The 21,286-nt window shown below is 41.9% G+C and overlaps 1 protein-coding gene across 1 annotated transcript in view; it reads left to right on the forward strand.

Annotated features, from left to right (window-relative positions):
* Positions 1–1,227: 1,227 nt before the first annotated feature.
* The window catches only part of LOC129680381 (zinc finger protein 709-like), a 39,492-nt gene continuing 19,433 nt past the window's right edge, over positions 1,228–21,286 (forward strand). The window contains exons 1-5 of the mRNA XM_055611998.1: positions 1,228–1,300; positions 9,977–10,103; positions 10,303–10,360; positions 13,676–15,304; positions 20,660–20,669. Of these exons, the coding sequence (XP_055467973.1) occupies positions 1,298–1,300; positions 9,977–10,103; positions 10,303–10,360; positions 13,676–15,304; positions 20,660–20,669 (1,827 nt within the window). The 5' untranslated portion in view covers positions 1,228–1,297. The remainder of the gene's footprint in view (positions 1,301–9,976; positions 10,104–10,302; positions 10,361–13,675; positions 15,305–20,659; positions 20,670–21,286) is intronic.

A 21,286-nucleotide genomic window follows, 5' to 3' on the forward strand; every position in this document is an offset into this window, starting at 1 on the left:
TCCACAGGTGGGGGCCTGACACTTTTCTGCAAAGTATATAAAGTATGTAAACTAAACAAAAATAGTCCAGGGCAGCCCTTTCCTGCTGCTTGAGTCAGCAGGACTAGCCAGCAGGATCCCTCACCTGCTGGAACTGGACTCCAGCAACCACCAGAAGCAACCTGAGCTGGAAAGAATTTGGTTCAGTTTACAGCTTATACGGTCCATCATAAAGGAAAGAAAGACAGACACTCCAAGCAGAACCCAGAAGCAGGAACTGAAGCAGATGTCATGGAAGAGCGCTGCTTACTGGCTTGCTTCCCGACTGACGTTCATTTACAGTTAGTATTACCTCCCAAGACCACCTGCACAGAAACGGCACTCCGCACTAACCACTAATCATAAATACGACACATACAATTGCCTACAGATCAATATCGCTGGAGATTTTAAACTGAGGTTTCCTCTTCCCAGATGACTCTAGGTCATTCAAGTAGACACACACACACACACACACACACACACACACACACACACACACACACTTTAGCTGGGACGTGGTGGTGCATGCCTTCAATCTCAGCACTACGAAGGCAGAGGCAGGCTCTACTAAAACGTGTCATTAAACCTGGTCATCACAGATTTCCTTCCTCTGAGAGGAAGAGAATAAAGGGACGTGCGGATGGGAGGCAATAAAGAGATGGAAGGAGGCAAAGTGGGACTATAATGGGATGAAAGGAACACAGACGCAGACATTAGCCTCATGGCAAATTCTTCAGTTGGCACACCAGGCCCTAATTATTGATACTGTGCTTTCAATGACCCGGGGCCCTTCCTGTTTTTTGTCAGGGGTTATCCTTGTAGGGCACGGAGTCTGGGATGTCCAGGGCCAACCGGTGACGCTATCTTACGTGGAACCAACAGTAGGCGCCTACGGAGCACTGAGTACACGAGTCTGTGCACTCAATTCGCTTAAATGCAGTGACTCCTCAGGCTTGCTCCAAAGGGATCGCCTGGGTCACACCGGGTGTGTCGCTTCACTACCATTTCTACTTGCGTCCCCGACGGGAAAGGACGTTGACCCTGCTACTCAAGAAGAAGAAGGCGGGCCCAGCAGCTCTCGCCAATCAGGGACGCCCTTGCTTTCCTGCCGGAGCTGTCAAATAAGGAACGCGGATGTTGCGAGGTTTCCGCCCCTGGCTCCATTTTTGAATCCCGGGTAGCTTTTGTGAGGTGTGTGACAGCTGTCTTCCGTCCAGGTCACCTGTTTTGGCGGCAGGCCCCCCTGGAGGACCCCCGCGTGCGCGCGAGGCTGGAGATGGTGAGTGCGCGGTGGCTGCTGGAGTGTGGGCCGCGGCCTTGGCGAGCCCGGCGCCGCCGACCCGACGTCCCCCGGCGCTGGGCTGCGGGCTGAGGTGGCGTCTGCTCTGCACGAGCCCGGTCCCCTGCCCGTCTGGGGCAGTCCGCGACGCGAACCTGAGCCCCGGCAGACATCGGCGCCGGCGGCTCGGTGACGCAGGCTCCGGACTGTGCTGTGGAGCGACGTGGGTGGGGAGTGTTGCCGCCCGTCCGCCCTGCGTCACTGTTTGCTGTGATCTCCTTGGTTTTTACTGGTTTTGCCCTAGGCTGCTTCTCCCAACAGACGGGATCTGGAATGTGGGGTTTTGGTTGTTGTTGTTGGTGGTGGGTTTTGTTTGTTTGTTTGGGTTGTTTTTCAAGACAGTGTTTCTCTGTGTAGTCCTGGTTGTTCTGGAACTCACACTGTAAACCAGGCTGGCCTTGAACTCAAGGATTCACCCGCCTCTGCCTCTAATGTGTTGTTTGTTTGTTTGTTTCCTCGGAACTCATGTACACCAGGCCTACCTCAAACTCAGAGATCCTTCTGCTTCTGCTCCCTGACAACTGTGATTTAAATGCTTGCGCCACCAGGCCCTACAAGATGGGCCCTTTAGTATTTACCAAGATTACGGTCCTTGGGAAAATATGAACGTCTTCAGTTGTCTCCTTTGCCTTGGTTAGAGTTGGTCTCTCTGGACACTGTAATTTGTGAAATTTCTCTCCATCTGGGAGAAAACTACCTTTGTCTTCTACCTTCTGGAGAAAATATTTTGTGTTTGACAGTTGGTTGGAGTGTGCAAAACAGTTTTTAAAAGTTCGTCTGTAATAAGCCAGTCTTTGGCCTCCCTTGGCCTAGCATGCTACATAGGTCAAAGGCCTGCCTCCTGGGATTGGAGTTGGTTCTGTTCAGGGATCAGACTCAGGTCGTGAAGCTTGGTAGACGACTGCTTTTCCCCGCTGACCCATTTTTTTGGCCCCTTATTTCTTATTTCTGAACCTGGGTTCCATCTATCCCAGACTATCATGGAACTCCATCTGTAGCTGTAGAGATGACATTGAACTTGTGATCCTCCTGCCTTCACGTTTAAAATTTTGGGATTTCAAGGCATGAGTCACCACACTTGATTTGGTGTGGTACTGGGGATGAAGGGGGGGGGGGTCCTGCTTATCAAGCAAACACTGCCGGCGAGCCACATCCTGCTGTAGAGCTGTCAAAAGTAGGCTTTTCCTCCCTCAGACCTGCTGAGTTTCCAGAGCAGCACAGGCCTCATAGACTGCTTAGAATAATCCTCTTGTGACAGACATGGAATGCATACTAATGAGAATATTGGAACATTTTTTTCATTTCTTTTGAGACAGGATTTTACTATGTAGCCTTTGCTGGCCTGGAACTTGCTGTTTAGATGGTGCTTGCCTTGAGCTGACAGAAATCAGCCAGCCTCTGCCTCCCAAGTGCTAGGATTAAAGGGTGTGTGCCGCCACACCCAGCCTCAGGACACACGTTTTTCAATGTGTTATGGTGATTCTCTGAAACTTTTTGGTATCTATTATAATGCCTCCCTTTTCATCTCTAATTTTGTTAATGCATGTCTTTTCTCTCTTGTTTAATTGATAAACCAACACAATGTTGTAGGTTCTATTTTTAATATTTTATATGTATTTTTTTACATAGATGAGTGTTTTACCTGCTAGAAGGGATATGCAGCATGTTTGCCAGTCACACAGAGATGAGAAGAGAGCCTTAGCTGGCCTGGAAATGGAGTTAGAGATGGTTCTCATGCACCTTGTAGGTCCTAGGAACCGAACTTGGGTCCTCTGCAAAAGCCACCAGTGCTCTTCTGAACCATCTCTCCACCTCCGTGTGTTTGGTTTGGGTTTTTTCACTTTTGTTTCATTAATTTCAGCCTTGATCTTTGTTATTTCTTCCACTTAGCGATTTGGACGTTGGGTTCTTGTTTTCCCAATGCCGTCAGGTGCTTCTTCAGGTTGTTCATCCGAGATCTGTCTTAATTTATTTTGAAAAACACATATTTTGGTGTGTGTGTGTGTGTTCCTATGCGTGTGCACAGGTATGCTTGGGTTTCTGTAGAGCCCAGAAAAAGGTGATGGACACCCTTGAGCTGGGTTTACGTGCAAGTGTGAGCCACACAGCGTGGAAGCTGGGGACCACACTTGGAGCCAAAGTGGCCTAACTGCTGGGCCATCTCAGCGTTCTGTCGTATTTTTCCCTCAGAGTTTAAAATCATGTTTTATAGGAAAAGCTTGTTTTATAGGAAAAGCTTGCAGAACAACATTGCCCTAACTCCCAAGATGATGTATCTTCCCTGACTCCCAAAGAGGGATGTGTATATCTCATCCCATTGCACAGGGATTAAAAGGATTTAGTAGTCTTCACGGTTAACAGCAGATTTTTCTCAAAAACCTGGGGTTACAAGGCACAGTTTCATAAGTCTCACTCACTGAGCCAAGACATTGTGCTCTGGAGCGAGAAATTGGGGTTCAGGAGAATGAGTAGAGGTTGTGCCTGTGGGACTGAGAGGAGATGGCACTACCTTACACTGAGAAGTTCTCTTCTCACCTTTGGGGAGCAGAGTAGAGAGGGGACAGGTGGGCTTTGCTGCTTGGTGGATCAGGTCTGAGCAGAAAGAACCCCCTAACCCCACACTTGCAGCCTGCAGGACTGTTCTTCCTGAGAACAAGTCAGAGGAGTCAAAGGTCCAGAATTTCTTTAGGGGGAGTTAAAGTCTGAGTGGGAGGTGAATGGTATTATTGGGGGGTCTTATACAAGATTCCTTTGGGTCAGAGGCAGCACAGAATGATCCACTAAAGTTCCTGCCGCATGAGATAGAAGTCCCAGGTTTCCAGTTATGCAAGTTTCTCTGAGTCAGAAATTGCAGGTTGTAGGTCATGTTGGAACCACTATGGTAGAAATCACAGATAGAGAATGCTGGGTGATAGCTCCCTGTGATTTGGCTGAAAGTCAGGGTGTTCTAGATCCCTGACAGAAGGTTGAGGGATCAGAGGTAAAAGGTGAGAGGTCAGAACCCCTGCTTCTCACTTGCACATGTCTTGTGACAAAGTAGGAGTTGGAGGGGCCAGAGTGAGACAGGGCATCATAATGTGGTTGACATTATCCAGATCACCTTTTATATTATCTTCGAGACCCAGGGAAACCCCTCTAAACAGCAGGAGATCCTAGAGGCACTACGAGGGAGGGTCCCAGAGCTCTGAGCTCAGGCATCAGGGCCCCTACCATTCTTCCTGAGTGGGCAGCTGGTGACATGGATGCTCTTCTTGATTGCCACAGAAGACACCAGTGTCAAAGTCGGCCATTTTCAGTGACCTATGTTGAGACTCCCTCAGAGTGAAGAGCCAAGAGGGCCATGGCAAGGTGGCGGGTGGTGGGGATGAGGGTGGGAGAGGAGAATCCCTCTTGCCTGGATTTTTGTTGTTGTTTTTCAAGACTGGGTTTGTCTGTGTATTCTTGGCTGTCCTGGACTTGCCTTGTAGATCAGTCTGGCGTCGAGCTCACAGAGAGCTGCCTGCCTTCCTGAGTGCTGGGATTATAGCCATGAGGCACTGCACAGGGTTCTTGCCTGATTTTTTTTAAATTAATTTGTTTATTCAATTTACATCTCAGTCATAGGCTCCTCCCTCCTCTTCTCCCAGGCCCACCCTTCCTCTCACATCCCCTTTCTCTCTTCCTCAGAATTGGGGAGCCCCCTACCAACACACCCCAGCTCATCTAGTCACAAGAGGACTGAGTTCACCTTCTTCCCTGTGGCCTGGTAGGGAAGTTCCATCAGGGAGAAGTGATCAAAAAACAGGCAACATAGTTCTTGTCTGAGATATCTCCCCCTCCCCTCACTAGTGGCCCTACATGGAGCCTGAGCTGGCCATCAGCTACATATATGTAGAGGACCTAGGTCCAGTCCATGCTTGGCACTTGGTTGGTGCTTCAGACTCCATAGGCCCCTCCGGGCCCTGGTTAATTGGCTCTGTTGGTCTTCTTGTGGCGCTCTTGTCACCTCTAGGTCCATTTATCCTTCCCTCCTCTTTTCTAGTAGCCTCCCTATGCTTCACCCAATGTTTGGCTGTGAGTCTCAGTATCTGTTTCAAACTGTTGCTGGGTGGAGCCTCTCAGAGGACAGCTCTGATAGGTTTCTGTCTGCAAGCTGATTTTTTAATGTAGGAAATCAGAGTTATGTTACTGTGAGGACTATCTTCATTGTATTTTATGTGTTTTCTCACATTGTACCTTCATTTTTATTTAATTTAAGGAAGTACTTGATCACCTTTATTTCTTCAATGACACATTTATCATTCAGGAGTGTATTATTTAATCCCTATGAGTCTGTAGATTTGGTAATTTCTGTTGCTATCAGTTTTCAGTCTTACTGCATTGTGATTGGATAGAATACAAAACGTTTATTTGTTTATTTGTCTTTCAAGACTTGGTCTCACCATGTAGTTGTGCATGACTTGGGACTTGCTATGTAGATCAGGGTAGCCTGAAACTCACAAAGATCTACCTGCCTCTGCCTTCTGAGTGCTGGCATTAAAGGCGGACCCCACCACACCTTGAACCCACAATGTTGTTGAATTACAGATTTTCTCTGTTTATTTTTTATCTAGTTTATTTGCTGACTGGTGAGTCTGATATTAAAGTCACTGAATATTAGTGAATTTTAATTAAACTGTGATTTTTTTTATATGTAGTTATTCTGTGATGGCATTCTATTGGATGTGACAATAGACCTCAGGATGGTTACTGCCAATGTCCTGCTTGGTGACCAGTGGTTTTATTGGGGTTATTATAGAAGCATGAATGAAGAGTTACTTAAGGGGTCAGAAATGAGTCAGGCAGCTCTATCACCAAAGCCAACCAAGCACACATGAGTGACATCTTAGGATAGGCGGACACTGGAGAACTCTGCAGGCAGCTCAGCAGGGTGGACACTGTCCTTTGCAGGTAGTCAAGCTAGGCTGACCCTCTTCCAAGCAGGTTAGCTTTCTTCTGCTTTTTACAGGCCACTCTGCTGGTCTGAGCCTTTTCTAGGCAGGTAACTTTATCTCAAAATCTCTCTTCTTGTGACAGCAATTCATGATATAGGTCTGACTGTCCTAGAACTCACTCTGTAGACCCGGATGGCCTTAATCCAACAGCCTTTGCCTCTCAACAGTTAGGATTAAAGTCATGCACCACTATGTCTGACCATTTATAGCTCTTAATGTTAAAATATTAATTCCAGCCTTAGCAATCAACAATAAATCCCATCTTATAAGAACAGAAAGTGCTATTACAAGCAAATGAAACCAAAATTGGACAAAATAGACTTCAAACCAAAACTAGTCAAGAAAGATAAAGAATGCATTTCATCTCGTTATAGGAATAAGCCACCAAGAGGAGATAACACTACCAAACAAAGCAACAAACAGTGGTGCACCCAGTTTTTATGAAAGACGTATAACTGCAGCTAAAGTTTCAGAATAAACCCAACACTGTTATAATAAATGACGTCAGTAACCTACTCTCACCGGGTGACACATCATCTGAACAAAAACTAAACAAAGAAACATTGGAGTTAATTATGTCATAAATCAGTGTGCCAGAACAGTCCACCCAAATACTAAAGAGCACACAATCTTTGGAGCCTGTGGAACTGTCTCCGAACTCAGCCACATTAGGATACAAAGAGAGACTGTATAAATATAGGAAAATTGCATTCTCTTTAACCAAAGAGAGTAACAGTGATATCAGTAATAGAACTATGAAAAGTATGCAGAATCATAGAAATTAAAACAACGCACTAATGAATGATAATTTGATCAAGGAACAAATCAAGAAAGAAATTTTTTAAGCTTCTAAAATTGTATGGAAAAGAAAATGTAGTATGACCAAGTCTGTGGGACAAATTAAAGGCAGTTCTAAGGGAAGTTTATAGTATTGATTGTCAACATATTTTTAAAAAGTTGATGCTTCATAAATTGATAAGTTAATGATGTACTTGAAGTCCTTGGAAAAATAAGAAAAAAGTAAGAGGAAGAATGTCATCACAATATTTTTCCTGGATTCAGTCTTTCTTTTTCTCTCTTCTTTTTGATAAGTTATTTGAGACCAGTTATAACTTTGTAGCTCAGGCTGCCTCAACCTAATGATGCTCCTGCTTCAGTCTCATGATTATCAGGATTGCAGTTTGAACTGTCACACTTGGCTTAACCACCTCTAATCATAGAGTTATTTGTAGCAAGGCTTAAAACTTAACAGGTAGACTAAGAGTTTTTCTGTGCTCATCAACTTTTCATGTAACAAGACCTGTGAACTTAAGCTCACACATACATGTATCCAGCACATACAGTGAGAGGTATAATAGAAACATCAGAGAGTCAGAAAGGGCATGACTTGCAAGTGTGGGGTCTACAGATGTGTTGGTAGACTCCATCTCACAGCATCAGACAGTCCAAGGTCTTTCCCAGGCCCTTTATGCAATAATCTTCTTAAAATTTATCCAGACTGTGGTCTTGAACAGGGTCAGGTCACCTGACACATGTATCCATACCCAGTGTGTACATTTTTATTCCTGTTTCTGTACCAACCAATTCTGTATTCCCCGTAGTGAAAGAAATATACTTCTTTTCTAGCATCTCCAAGCGTGAAGCACTTAGCATTTGCTATGCCCTTATCTGCTAGCTTTAAAGCTTCCCAAGTGAAGGGATGGATGCTAGTACATTTTTATGGCCTTGTGCCTGTATCAAACCCTGAATCCTCAAAACATCTTCTGGGCATGCACTTCTGATTACTCTAAGGTTCCACCTGATAGAATAGTATCAATAATAAAGTGCCAAAGGTAACTATTCAAAGTTAAGCCATAGTGCAGGTTCAGAATATTTCGTGAAAAATGACAGCAGCCACTAAGTTAGATAACTTGCGGTGATTTGAACAGGAATGGACTTATGTGTGTGACTACTGGGCCCATAGGGAGTTGTAATATTAGAAGGTGTGGCCTTGTTGGGGGAAGCGAGGCAGACTTTGAGGTCTCATATATGTTCAGGCCACGCCCAGTTTTTCACACATCTTCTGATGCCTGTGATCAAAATGTAGAAGTCTGAGCTGGTGCAGCACCATGTCTGCCTGCGTGCTACCATGTTTCCCACCATGACAATAATGGACTGACCTCTGAATGATAAGAACCCCAATTACACGTTTCTCCTTTTTAGAGTTGTGGCACGGAGTCTCTTCACCTTAATGAAACTCTAATTCAGATGGTACTGAAGGGTACCAATTATTGTTCGGGGCTCTGAAAGGAAGGATTTGGCTACTGAACGGTGGAGCATGTGCAGAGTATCCCGTGTTTTGATGTACAGGGTTACATGTGGTAAGCCATGCTCACTGCATGTGTTATTTGATATCACGTATCTGATTCTAATCAGATGCCTTATTCAGAGGCAAAATGATAAAAAGATTCTCCTTATTTTGAGAACATAGCTTACCTTATGGTACATGCACCCTTTGTAGCTCATTAATGTCAGGCTATTTCCAATGTTACCAGATGTGTTCCAAACTGTATTTGAGTTAGATATAGGAGAGTAATAAAGTGTTACTTTATTAGACATATTGACAGTGTTTAAAAGCATGAAACCTGGTAGTGAATGTGGTTCAAGGTTACCTACACATGATTGTTTAAAGAAGAATATCCATGGGGTGCTAGTTGCATTTCTCATACCAGGTACAAATCCCAACTGAAGTCTCTGGCTGCTTAGCTTGTTCTGTGCTTGCCTCACTGTTGTCCCAGTGCCTAGAACTAATCAGATATCAACTACAGCTGCTTTCTTGATATCTCATGTTTAAAACTTTAAGCTTGCTTACACTCTTTTCATTTACTAAAGTACTTGATTGTGTTTAAACTCAAGTTCCTTTACATTTCTGGGCCCTGGACAGAATGAAGCTGCGTTCTTGACCGAAATAGCAAAATAATGGTCCCCATCTCAGTCTGACAGAGTCCTTTGCTTCCCCCTGAACCTTCCTGAGTGCACCTCTTCTGTAAGAATTTCTTTAATCATTTTTGTCTTTGTAGTATCTACCAGAATGATCCATTCAGATTTACTTCTTCTAGTGTGCTAAGATTTGGGGGGAGGGGAGAGAGGGATTAAAAAGCAGTTCTGCTTCTCTTTCACAGAAAAGTCTAAAATGCCCAGAGAACCTGGTCAGGTTTATTTACAGCAATGGCCTCACTTCTTTGTGTCTGTTTCTATCTTCAACTTTTCATATGGCTGTGATCAGCTACTCAGAAAAATAACTGAAGGCAGAAAAAGTGTGTTTCATCTGATGGTTGAAGGGTTTAGTAAATCATGACAGGACCTTTAAAGCAAATGTGTGAAACAGACGGTTAAATCACAACCACAACCCAGAACAGAGTACCGAGCAGCTGTCTGTTCCCTCGTTCCTTCTTCCTCTAAAATAATCCCGCATACAAGTCAGTGAGTGCTTCTACAGTGAGTGGGATTCACATGTTAATTCATGTGATCACTGTAGTTTCTCAAATTAATCTTTATCTACATAATCTCTTAGTGGTGTTTTTTAGAAGTGTCTGCCTGTTATGATTCTGTATTCTGTCAGTCTGTCAGTTACAAGTGACCATCCCCGTGTGCACTGTTTTAGGAGCCTGTGACCTTTGAGGATGTGGTTGTGAACTTTACCTCAGGAGAGTGGGCTTTGCTGGATTCCAGTCAAAAGAAGCTCTACAGAGATGTGATGAAGGAGACATTTTTTAACCTGATCTCCATAGGTAAAATGCACACTGTGCTTCCTTTACTTCTTCATTCAGAGAGCTGTTTCCTGCTTAGATGTAGAGTGCTTTGTGGTTTCAAATGCTGAAAGGAAACGTAGTAAATTTCATGTTCCCGGTTATGTCATAAGATTTAGAATTTAATAAGTGTTTATAATGTTTGACTGTATCATAATGATTTCTTTCGGTTTACTTCTAGAGAAAACACAAGAAGAAAATGTGGAAGAGGACTACCAAAATCTCAGGAGAAATCTGGGGTAATTTATACTCAAGAGAGGAATTTACATCAAATGTTTGGGAATGATAGGACAACTGAGAACCTAGCAAATTATCCAAATATATCTAAGTATAAATTAATTCTAACATAGATGTTTACAAAACTACATTGGATCCGATCATTCAGAATTTGAGTATCTCATCTTTATAATTTCCGAATGTCATTAAAATGTGATGTAATATTTCGCTATGTAAGAGATTTCCTTTTCCAGTGGTTTCTACATAAAAATATGCCTTCGTACTCAGAAGTCTTTGCTATATTTTGATGTTTTCTCAGCACTTTGTATGTCAGGGCTGTGTTGTCATTGTTGTTGTAATCTCGGGTTTTAGAATTCCTTTTTTTTAACGTGTGCTTTGTTTGCATATGTATGTCTGTGTGCCACATTCATCTAGGGCCCTTAGAAGCCACACAAGGGCTTCATCCCCATCTCCTGGCTTGATTACAGACAGTTGTGAGCCACTGTGTGGGTGCTGAGAGTCAAACATGGCTTCTCTGGGAAACTGTCCGTTCTCTTAACTGCTGAGTCACCTCACTAGCTTTAAATTTATTTTTTATCGCTGAAATAAAATGAAACTTTAGGAGGAAAGGGCGTAATTTTTGTTCTTGTTTGGACTTTCATATCACAGTCCCTCATCTTGGGAAGTCTGGGCAGGAATCTGGAGACTGGAATTGAAACAGAGATTGTAAGGAGACTGCTTACTGGCTTGCTCCTAAAGACTTACTCAGCTTCATTTCTTATAGAACTTATATAATTCAGGCCCATAAGCTCAGCAATGGCACCACCCACGGTGGGCTAGGTACCCTCAACAGCAATTATGAATTAAGAAAACAGACCTACAGACTTCTCTGCAGACCAATCTGATGGAACCGTTTTCTCAATTGAGGGTCCCCCTTCTTGTGTCAAGTTGACAAACAAAACAAAACAAAACAAAACAAAACAAAACAAAACAAAAAACCTGTGCAATTGACCCCATGATCTCATGTTAGCATCAAAATATAAATCACAGCAAAACTTTAGGAGTCTCACGGTCTTAAAGAAATATGTAGATTTTAAATATTCAGTGCCTCTTAAATCCAAAGGTTCTCTGCTGTGGGCCCCTGTAAGTCAAATATAAATTATGCACTTCTTATTTCAAAAGGGAAGAAGCAAGGCACAGTTGAAATATGATCAAAACATAGCCCAAATTCAACAATGTTAATCAGATTCTCTAGCTCAGTGCACTTCATCTGGGCTCCGTCATGATCTTCTCGTCTCTGAAGGGCTCGGGGAAAACAGACTTTCTTCCGGCTCTGCCGTACACAGCATGTATCCCTTGACTCGCAGGCTCGGGCTGCCTCCAGTCTACAGCCGCTGCTGCCCTTGGCAGTCACTCGTGGCACCGACATCTCTAGATAGGGTCCATACAGGGTACACCTTCCCCATTCACTTGCTGGCCTCTCTTCAGGAGCTCCAACCTGGCACTTCCTGCAACAGCTCATCTGTTCTCAACAAACCTGTCAGTACTGGCGTTTCCACTGCAACTGCAGTGACCTCTCCTGGCCTTTCGTGATACTTTGTCTCAGCTTCTCCATGACCCCTTTGTTTCTGCAGCTGTCTGACTGCTATAATTAACACCACCTGACAGAATCTTGCATCTTGCTCATTGCAATGTTTTGCTGCCAGTCTGATGTGAAGCCTTTGCCCCCTGTGGTCTTTGTGCTGACTGAAATCTCTCTCTGAAGATTACACCTCAATGATACTGTTGTTTGTCATAGCCAAAGGACCAGAAAGTATAGATCCTTAATGCACACTATCTCATGAAGCACTCAGAAAGTTTTGAGGTACTCTTAAGCATCCTTTTGGGTACTATAGCATGAGAACGCAGCTACTCATATATCCTTAACTGCAGAGTGGTGCTCCTCTCTTCAGGGTAGGTCATCTTCTTTGACAAACAAAGCACATAGCTTCAGGAGAAATACCCTGTGAAGTATGAGGGAAGAAGGGGACACTCCCTAGCCAGCCACATCAGCCATACCAATCGTGGTGACCAAGAAGGTGACCTAAGTTGTAGCCCATCACCCTTTCACACCCAGACATTTCTTACACCTGACAAGGCAGGTTTCCATTTCCACTTGCTCTTAGCATTCTTCCATTCCAGGCTGCCAAAACAGACCATTAAATATTGAGCACCCACTGTCTTTTGCAGTTGAAAGTTCTAAACACTTTCATAGTCCTTCCAAAAGCAACATAGTCAGGTCTGTTGCAGCAATACCCGTGGACCTGGTACCAATGTCTGTTTTAGGTTGCTTTCTAAATACCACAACCAAAAGCAACTTGGGAAGGAAAGAGTCTATTTTGGCTCACACTATGTCACAGTGTGTCATCAAGTGAAGCAAGGTCAGGAGCTTAAGCTGGACAGGTATCAGGAAGCATAACTCAAGCGGAAAGCATGGAGGAGCACCACTTTCTGACTTGCCCTGCTACTTTTTTTATAGTACCCAGGCCCCAGAGGACGCACCCATTGCAGTAAGGTAGGCCCTCCCACATAGCTTAGTAATCAAGGAAGCGCCCCTGCAGAGTTACCTGCCGGGCAGTCTGAGAAGGCCATTTTCTTAATTGAAGTTCCCGCTTCTCAGATGGCCTTATCTTATGTCATGCTGATCCAGGCCTAAGCAGCACATTTGAATATATTTCAAATTCTTAAATGGAGTAGTTTTTGCTAATGTTACATAATGTCTTATATGCTAACACCAGGACCTTGGCTGAATATTTTCTCCAAAATGTTATGTTCATAAATTAGTTTATGTGTATGCGTGGGTTCATGTGTGAGAAGGGTTTGTGGAGCTAGAAGATGGCTATAGATCCCTTGAAGCTAGAGTTACACGCCCTGTAAACCGACCCATAGGGGAGCGGAACGTTGGTCCTCCAGAACAGGGAGAGCTGCTCTTAACTGCTGAGTTATCATTTCTGATTCTTCATAATTCTGATGGGAGTAAACCCTGAAGTCTATGTATTTACTCATGACACGATCTTTACCTGTGACCCAGATTGTCCTTAAGTGTGGAGGCTTTCTGCTGTTGCCTTTGGAGTCCTCTAACTGTAGTAGAACACTGGAGTCAGTAACCAACACTTCTTTGCCTAGTCAAAAATATGACAGCACCAATACCTTCTCATGTACCATAGGATCATTTATTGGAAATACATTCTTACATACCAAAGAGTTTACACTTGAGAGAAATCTTACTAATGTAAACATTGTGAAAAAGCCTTCACCATTTCCACTGCCCATAATGCTTTTCTCATTTTTTTTTTCAGAACTCAAGTGGTTGAGGAAGACGATGAATATGTATGTGATAGTCAGAGTGAAAAACCCCAGCCACAGACCCCAGAGCGTATTGGTAATGAGGATGTGCCCCCTGCAGTACCATTATGTGAGAGTAGTCTGTGTGTCAGGAACATTGGAAATTCACCCTCAGATGTGCACCTCAGTGATCAAACTAAAGAGAAACCATTTGAGTGTAAGGAGCCTGTGGAGGCTTTTAAACATGAGAAATGTTGGGAAGAGATGAGTCATTCTAAGTCATTTCAGTTGCCTGAAAGTTCTAGAGAGAAATCATGTGAAAATCAGCCATGTAATGCAGCTCATGAGAGTCTTCACTGTGATCAGCATCATGAGGGAACTCACACTGGAAACAAACACAGCGAGAACACCTTTATGGATGACCAGACAGATGAAAGAAGCCATACTGAAGTAAAACCATTTGTATGTAAGCAGTGTGGAGAAGCCTTTGTTAATTCCAGTCACCTTATCAGCCATGAACGAATTCATATTGTAGAAAAGTGTTATATTTGCAAACAATGTGGAAAAACATTCAGATATTTGTCATGCTTTCAAAAACACGAAAGAATTCACAGTGGAGAGAGGCCTTATGTGTGTGAGCTTTGTGGGAAAGGATTTATTCAGTTGAAATACCTTCTCATGCACCAAAGAATTCACACTGGAGAGAAATCTTACCAATGTAAACATTGTGAAAAAGTCTTCACTATTTCCAGTGCCCACAATGTTCATGAAAAAATTCACAGTGGGGAGAAGCCATATTCATGCTTGCACTGTGGAAAAGCTTTCACCAGTCCCAATGACTATAGGAGTCGCGAAAGAATTCACCCTGGAGAGAATCCCTTCGTATGTAAAAAATGTGGGAAAGCATTCAAACGTTTGGGTCATTTTATGAATCATGAAAGAATTCATACTGGGGAGAAGCCTTATGCATGTAAACATTGTGGGAAAGCCTTCACCAGTTCCAGTGACCGTAACAGTCATGAAAGAATACACACTGGAGAGAAACCTTTTGTATGTAAAACATGTGGGAAAGCCTTCAGTCGCTCCGATTATCTTATCAACCATAGAAGGATCCACACTGGGGAGAAGCCTTATACGTGTAAGTATTGTGGAAAAGCCTTCGCCACTTCCAGCGACAGAAATAGTCACGAAAGGATTCACACTGGTGAGAGATCCTTTCTCTGTAAAAAATGTGGGAAAGTATTCATTCTTTCTGGTGATCTGATCAAGCATGAGAGAATTCACACGGGAGAGAAGCCCTATGCCTGCAAACATTGTGGAAAGGCTTTCACCACCTCAAGTGCCCGGAACAGTCATGAAAGGATTCACACTGGAGAGAAGCCTTATACGTGTAAGCACTGTACTAAGACCTTTACCACATCCAGTACCCGCAACAGTCACGAGAAAACGCACACTGCAGAGAAGCATTTTGCATGTAACCTTTGTGGAAAAATCTTCAACAGCCAGAGTTCTTATTACACTCATCGAAAAATTCACTCTATGAAAGAGAAACTTTATGTGTGTAAACACTGTGGGAAAGAATTTACTTACTGTGGTAATTTCCTCAAGCACGAAAGAATTCACACCATAGAAACCTTGTCTGTGTGAGCAGTAGGTGAAAGCATTTTTGTGTCCTACATCATTAGAGACCCGTATTAAGTCTCATAGTGAAAGACTTGGAAAGCTGTCACCGTGTGGCACTGTGTGGTCAACCTGCCTTTATTGTGAGGTAGCACCAAGGGTTTGGATGGGCCGTGAGATAGCTCAGCTAGTAACAGTTCTTTTGGATGGCTTGATCTCAGTTGTAACCCTGGAACTCACATGGTGGAGATAGCGAATCAATTCCCAAAAGTTGCCTTCTGAGTTCCACGTACGCAACACTGAATGTATGTGTGTATGCACACAAAGTAAATAGATGTCACCATAAAACAAGAGAAAAATGAAAATTTTGAAGTGGAAATAAACATGATCAGCAAAAGTATAATTTTAGCCCCAATATATGAGCATGTTTTTGTGTTTCTTCTGCTGTGTTTTAAAGGTCTCTTTCTTCTCATAGAAGCCATTCAATGTGGTGACTCATTTATAATCCCAGTATGTTGGAAGCTGAGGCAAAATGACTGCCTCAAGTTGAGTTGATCCTTGGCTAGAGTGAGACCATGTCTTTCAAAAAGAAGCAAGCCAGTAGTGGTAGCTTACTGCTCAAGCTAAGACATCATGTACTGTTCTGAACTGTATGGAGATTGATTACCTTTGTCTGTTCTTATCTTAATGGGAATACTTCGAGTTGTTTTTTTTTTTTTCACTTAACATGAAATCATCTATAATTTTTTATATAGATGATTTATCAAATTGTTTCTATCCTTTATCTTTCAAAGGTTTTTGTCATGAAGGGAAATTGAACTTTCTTTAAGTTTTTTAATGCAGTTATTGCCTCGATTGTGTAGTCTCTGTTCCCGAAACTATTTAATAAATTTATTTTATTCATTAATGTACATAGAACCATCTCTGCATGCCTAGAATAAAGCTAACTTGAACAAGGTGAAGGACTGTTATGAGTTCTGTTTGGAAGTAAGTTTTTTGGGGGGTTGGACCTTGACATGTGTGCTTATCAAAGAGGTTACATAATAACTTTCTTTTAGACTGAGTTTTTGTTAGGTTATGGAATCAGGATAATATTAGCTTCATGGGAAAAAAAGTATTTGGAATCCTGTGTTTTTTGAGTTCCAGAATAACTTAAGGAGTTTTGGTGTTAGTTTTCATTTGTATGTCTGCTAGAAATCTGAAATTATTATACTTTATATTGCCTTAGCCATGGTAGATCCTTTAAGCCAACAAATTTGTGTATTTTTGTCATTTTTCTTGTTTAGTAGAATGTACTCTCTTGAAACTTGTCACAATTTCTTTTGTCTATTGCAGTGCTTCAGTTTTTCTAATTTTGTTACTTTATGTTTGCCTTCTTCATTAATTTGGCTTAGAGTTTGCCCATCTTTATCTTTCAAATAACCAAGTCCATTTCTCTGATTAAATTTTTTAATTTTCTTGTTTTGTTTCTTTCTGCCTGTTCTTCTAATTCTTCCCATTTAGTGATTGGGAGTTTGAGTTCTTAATTGTCCTATGCCTTAACATGTACCTTTAGGTTGTTTATTTGGTATCTGTCTGATTTTTTTTAATTTATATTATTATTTACTTATGTATATGTATGTGTTTTGTGAATATAAGTATGTGTGTGTGTGTGAGTGGCTAAGAGGGACATAAGAGGACATTTGAGCCATTTGAGCCGGAATTATATGCAGTTGTAATGGGTACTTCACATGGGTACTTGGTTTCAAATTCAGATTCCCTAGAAGAGCACCAAATTCTTAACCATTGAGCCCTTTCCTGCCACTGTTTGGATTTTTAATGTTGTCACTTAGGGCTATAAATTTCCCTGTTAAATCTGCCTTCATTGCAATGCATAGATTTCCATACATTTTATGCTAATTTTCTTTTACTTACATAATTTACAGACTTATTGTGTAATGTGTTCATCAAATAGCAGTTTGTCATTTGGCACACTCTGGCAGAGCTGAGCCCAACGCCCCGTTCATTGTCACTTTGTCTCTCACTCTTGGGTTCTGGTCTCTACATGTTGCATTATTGGTGACTTTCAGCATTATTGTTCATTTTATGTTTTTCCCAAGAAAAGTACGTCTGAGTCTTTTTAGGAAAGCTATCCCTTCTGCTTTGGGGGAAATGGTGTTATCTGGCCCTATTTGAAAGTCTTCTTTGTGCCCTGGAAATCATGATAAGCTCAGATAAGCACAAAGCTAGGAATTTCTGAATGAGTCTAGGACTTCAAAAATCTTCTTGCAGTATCTACCCCTAAGCCAACTCAAACAGTGTAATTGTAACATAGAAAACTTAGAGTTGACAAACTCTTCATAGCCAGGAGAATTGATAACAGATTTGTGGCCTCTTTCTCCTGTATGTTAGAGCTCTCTGAAAATGTCAAAAACAAGGGATCATCCAGAGTACACCCCTGGAGGAACGGAACTCAGTAAATAAGATAAATTTACTGAAAGAACTTTTCCTCCTTAATAAATGAAGAAATGATATAGCAAAAGGAGTTAGGAGTATTTGCTGTTCATAAAAAAGACTGCGTCAGATATTTTCTGTTTGTTAGGAGTGCTTTAAAACTGCGAATACTGCCAGCTTAAAAGCAGGCTGTCATAGAATAAATGTGTTTGTGTTGGCTGAGAGATTCTTCAGATTCTTTTAATTGGAGTTATAGGGCTGATAATAAAAACAAAACTTGTTCTATTTGTACTTTCTTATTGTGACTGAACTTGTAATCCCAGACATTAATGAAAAATTAAGCATATATCTGGAGACAAAATGGTACAATCTGTACTTCTTGGATAATCGTCAGTCTGTTATTGTTCTGTATAAATAGAGGCAACCTGATTGCTGGTCAGTTAGAGGTGTAAGATTCCCTTCATCACTCCTCCCTCACCAACTACTTATCTCTTCTCCAGCCACCTTGTCACACTGGCTGGCCCATGGCAATACCACCCTTGCTGTCATGTTTGAATCCTATGCACACGCACCAGGCAAGTGGCACCTGGGCTGGAGTGACTGATTTTTCCTGCTGACAACAGGACCTTTAGGGAAGACACCTAGAGATGTCTCTGACTCATCAACAGTGAGTGACCATTCTGTGGTTTCTGTAAGCAGCTAGTGTGATTGTGAGTCCTGGGAATGTTTGCACTTTTGAATGTAGGCTTTCATCTGAATTTTGAGCATAGAAATCGCTCTTTTAAAAAAAAAATTAAGGGTTTCTTTTCATTCTTCTTGAATGCTTTGTATAGTATTACTTCAATGTAACTACACACACACACACACACCCTCATGAGTAATTGTATCCTTGTTGGTGTGTTTTAGTTTTCTTGCCTGTGTAAAAAGAATCCAGACTGAAGCCATTTTGAATGTAACTTCCATTTTGAATAGTGTTCAAATAAAGTATAAGTTCTCAAGCCTCCCCAGGTAACTGACATCCTGGTTGGAAAGTTGAGACATGAATGCTAGGCAAGCCGCCTCGCCACAGTTTAATAACCAATGGGAACAGGATAAGTGTACCACGAAGCCATCTTCTGGAGATCCCTAAATCCTAATTGGGGGGATACTTGCTGCAGATGTTTGTGGATTTCAGGCTTAAAGACTGTAGAATTCTGGCTCAGGTTACAGTTCATCTCCTGAGTCTGATCTGTGGTCCTGATTGATAATGGAGGTCAAAGGTCAATATATTTCTGTCATCTGCTTAAATACTTACTATGACGAGCATTCAAGGATGCAGTTAGCTTCTGAGTCTGTCCTTTTGTCCCCGACGAGTTGGTTTTTGCTTCCTAATTCAAATAGAGATCTTGCTTTGCTGGACCCCTGTGACTGCTTCAGTTGTTTTAGATTTTTAGACCCTAACACGATAAATTGCAACGCAAGTTATGAGATGGTCTTGAGGACCTGCCTGTCAACACAAAAATACAACTCACTTCAAAGGGGCTGTCTTTACTCTGAGGCTAAATGCAATTGACCATGGCCTAGAAATACAGAATTTAGATTATCACAATTTTTATGTTCCAACATAAAAGCAGTTTTATGAAGTTTTTATAATAACAATAAAATCATAAATCAAGACACTTTACAAAATGCATTGGTGAAAACATTAGGTGACCAGGTTATAGTGCAAAGGGAAAAAGCTCTGACGTGGGCTTCAGACGCCGTCAGCTCACTATCTTGTCTATCTGGCTGGTTAGAAAATTAGTGCTCTGTACATGATGGTCACAGTAGTCGTGAAGGTGTTAGGTCAGGTACAGAAGACAGCCACAGATGGCTCTTCACAGGGCTAAAAGGGGCCAAGGTAATGGGCTTGTTAGACTCCACACTGTCCAATTCCTGATCAGTTCATCAGCCTTCCAGAAGGTTCAGCTTTAGTTCGCATGCATCATTGCTGAGCTTGCATGCCAGGTCCTTCTTCCTGACCCTGTGTCCACACTGACGGAGGGACGTCTCCTACCCTGTAGTCATGTAGTTTGTTCATAAGGTCCTGACTCTCATTACCACCACCAACCCCCCATCAAACTTATGGCACTATTTGTAAGTGGAAAATCCCACTGTGGCCCATTAAATACACCACCAGGAAAAGCTGCTCTAAAAACCCTGACCATACTTTTCTCAAATGTAAGGTTACCCCAGTTAGATCAGGTTTATTTCAGGAGGAAAACAGAGGCCAGAACAGGTTACTGTGGAGAATCTGTCATTATGGCTGTAACCCAGCAGAGGAAGGAAGTTTTTGGTTATAAGATGCACTTTCCCCTCCCCCTGCAACCATCAGGGTTCAACCTAGGTTTTCTGGCTTGGTGGCAATTGCCTTCAGTAAGTGAACCATCCTGCCAGCCCCAAGGCTATAAAGTTTTCAGATCATTTTAATTTGCAATTACAAGATGGACTGCAATATGAGAGCATGAGCCTGGACTTTAAAAGCTAGAGGCCTGTTAATAAGATGTGGACATTTTCTAGTTTTCTGAACACATGTGGCTAGGAGGTTTGGTGTTCCAGGCAGCACACTGAGGAGCCATGATTCCCCTCCTCTAACCTAAACTTATGTTTTTTACATTTTGAATTTTGTTGATTGTATCATTTATCATAAACTGTTGAGAGTAAGCAAAGTTTTTCCAAGTTCTGTGAGTCACACTAGCTTAGTAGCAAATGGTAAATACAGAGTGATTAGATTAACTTCACATTGTTTATGTACCATATATAGCATTTGTTGTTATTTGATAAGGATTTTTAAAAATCCATGCTCATGAGAAATATGTACATATATATTTCCTTTATTGTTTCTTAATTTCTTGAATGCAGATTTTCTTATTTATATTGCCCGTCCCTATGTCAGCACTTGTATAATTTTTTTTTCTTGAAATTAGTGTCTTTCAGGTAAGTTATATTCACCTCATGCAATTCTTGCAATTAGAACATTCTCTATTGGTCTTTAAAATGTCTGTGGGTTTCTTTCTTTCTTTCCTTCTTCCCTTCCTTCCTTCCTTCCTTCCCTCCCTTCCTCCCTCCCTCTCTCCCTTCCTCCCTCTTTCCTTCCTTCCTTCTTCCTTCCTTTCCTTTTTTAAAACCTATTTTAGGAGTTTGTATGCTTTCTTTCCATTTAGTTAGTTTGGTCTCTATAATCCACCTGTTTTATGATCTTTTCAACCAACAAGCTCTTCCTTATATTTTTGTATATATCTTCTGAGATTATGACTTTTTTGTATTTGATTTAGAATTATCTTTGGCTTTGTGATTTCAAAACTTAGACTGTTGAGATCATTTTTTGTTTGGATTGGAATTTTACTTTAAAAGATTAAATAAAATTACTCAGGTATGGAGGCACATGCCTCTAATTCCAACACTCAGCATTTTAGGAAGAAGAATCCCAACAAATTTGAGGTCAATTTTGTCTCCATTGCGAATTCTAGGCCAGCTAGAACAAAAATAAATAAATAAATAAATAAAGAAAGAAAGAAAGAAAGAAAGAAAGAAAGAAAGAAAGAAAGAAAGAA

The sequence above is a fragment of the Psammomys obesus genome, unplaced genomic scaffold (genome assembly GCF_907164565.1).
Source record: "Psammomys obesus unplaced genomic scaffold, mPsaObe1.curated_primary_1811, whole genome shotgun sequence".
Classification (NCBI taxonomy): domain Eukaryota; kingdom Metazoa; phylum Chordata; class Mammalia; order Rodentia; family Muridae; genus Psammomys; species Psammomys obesus.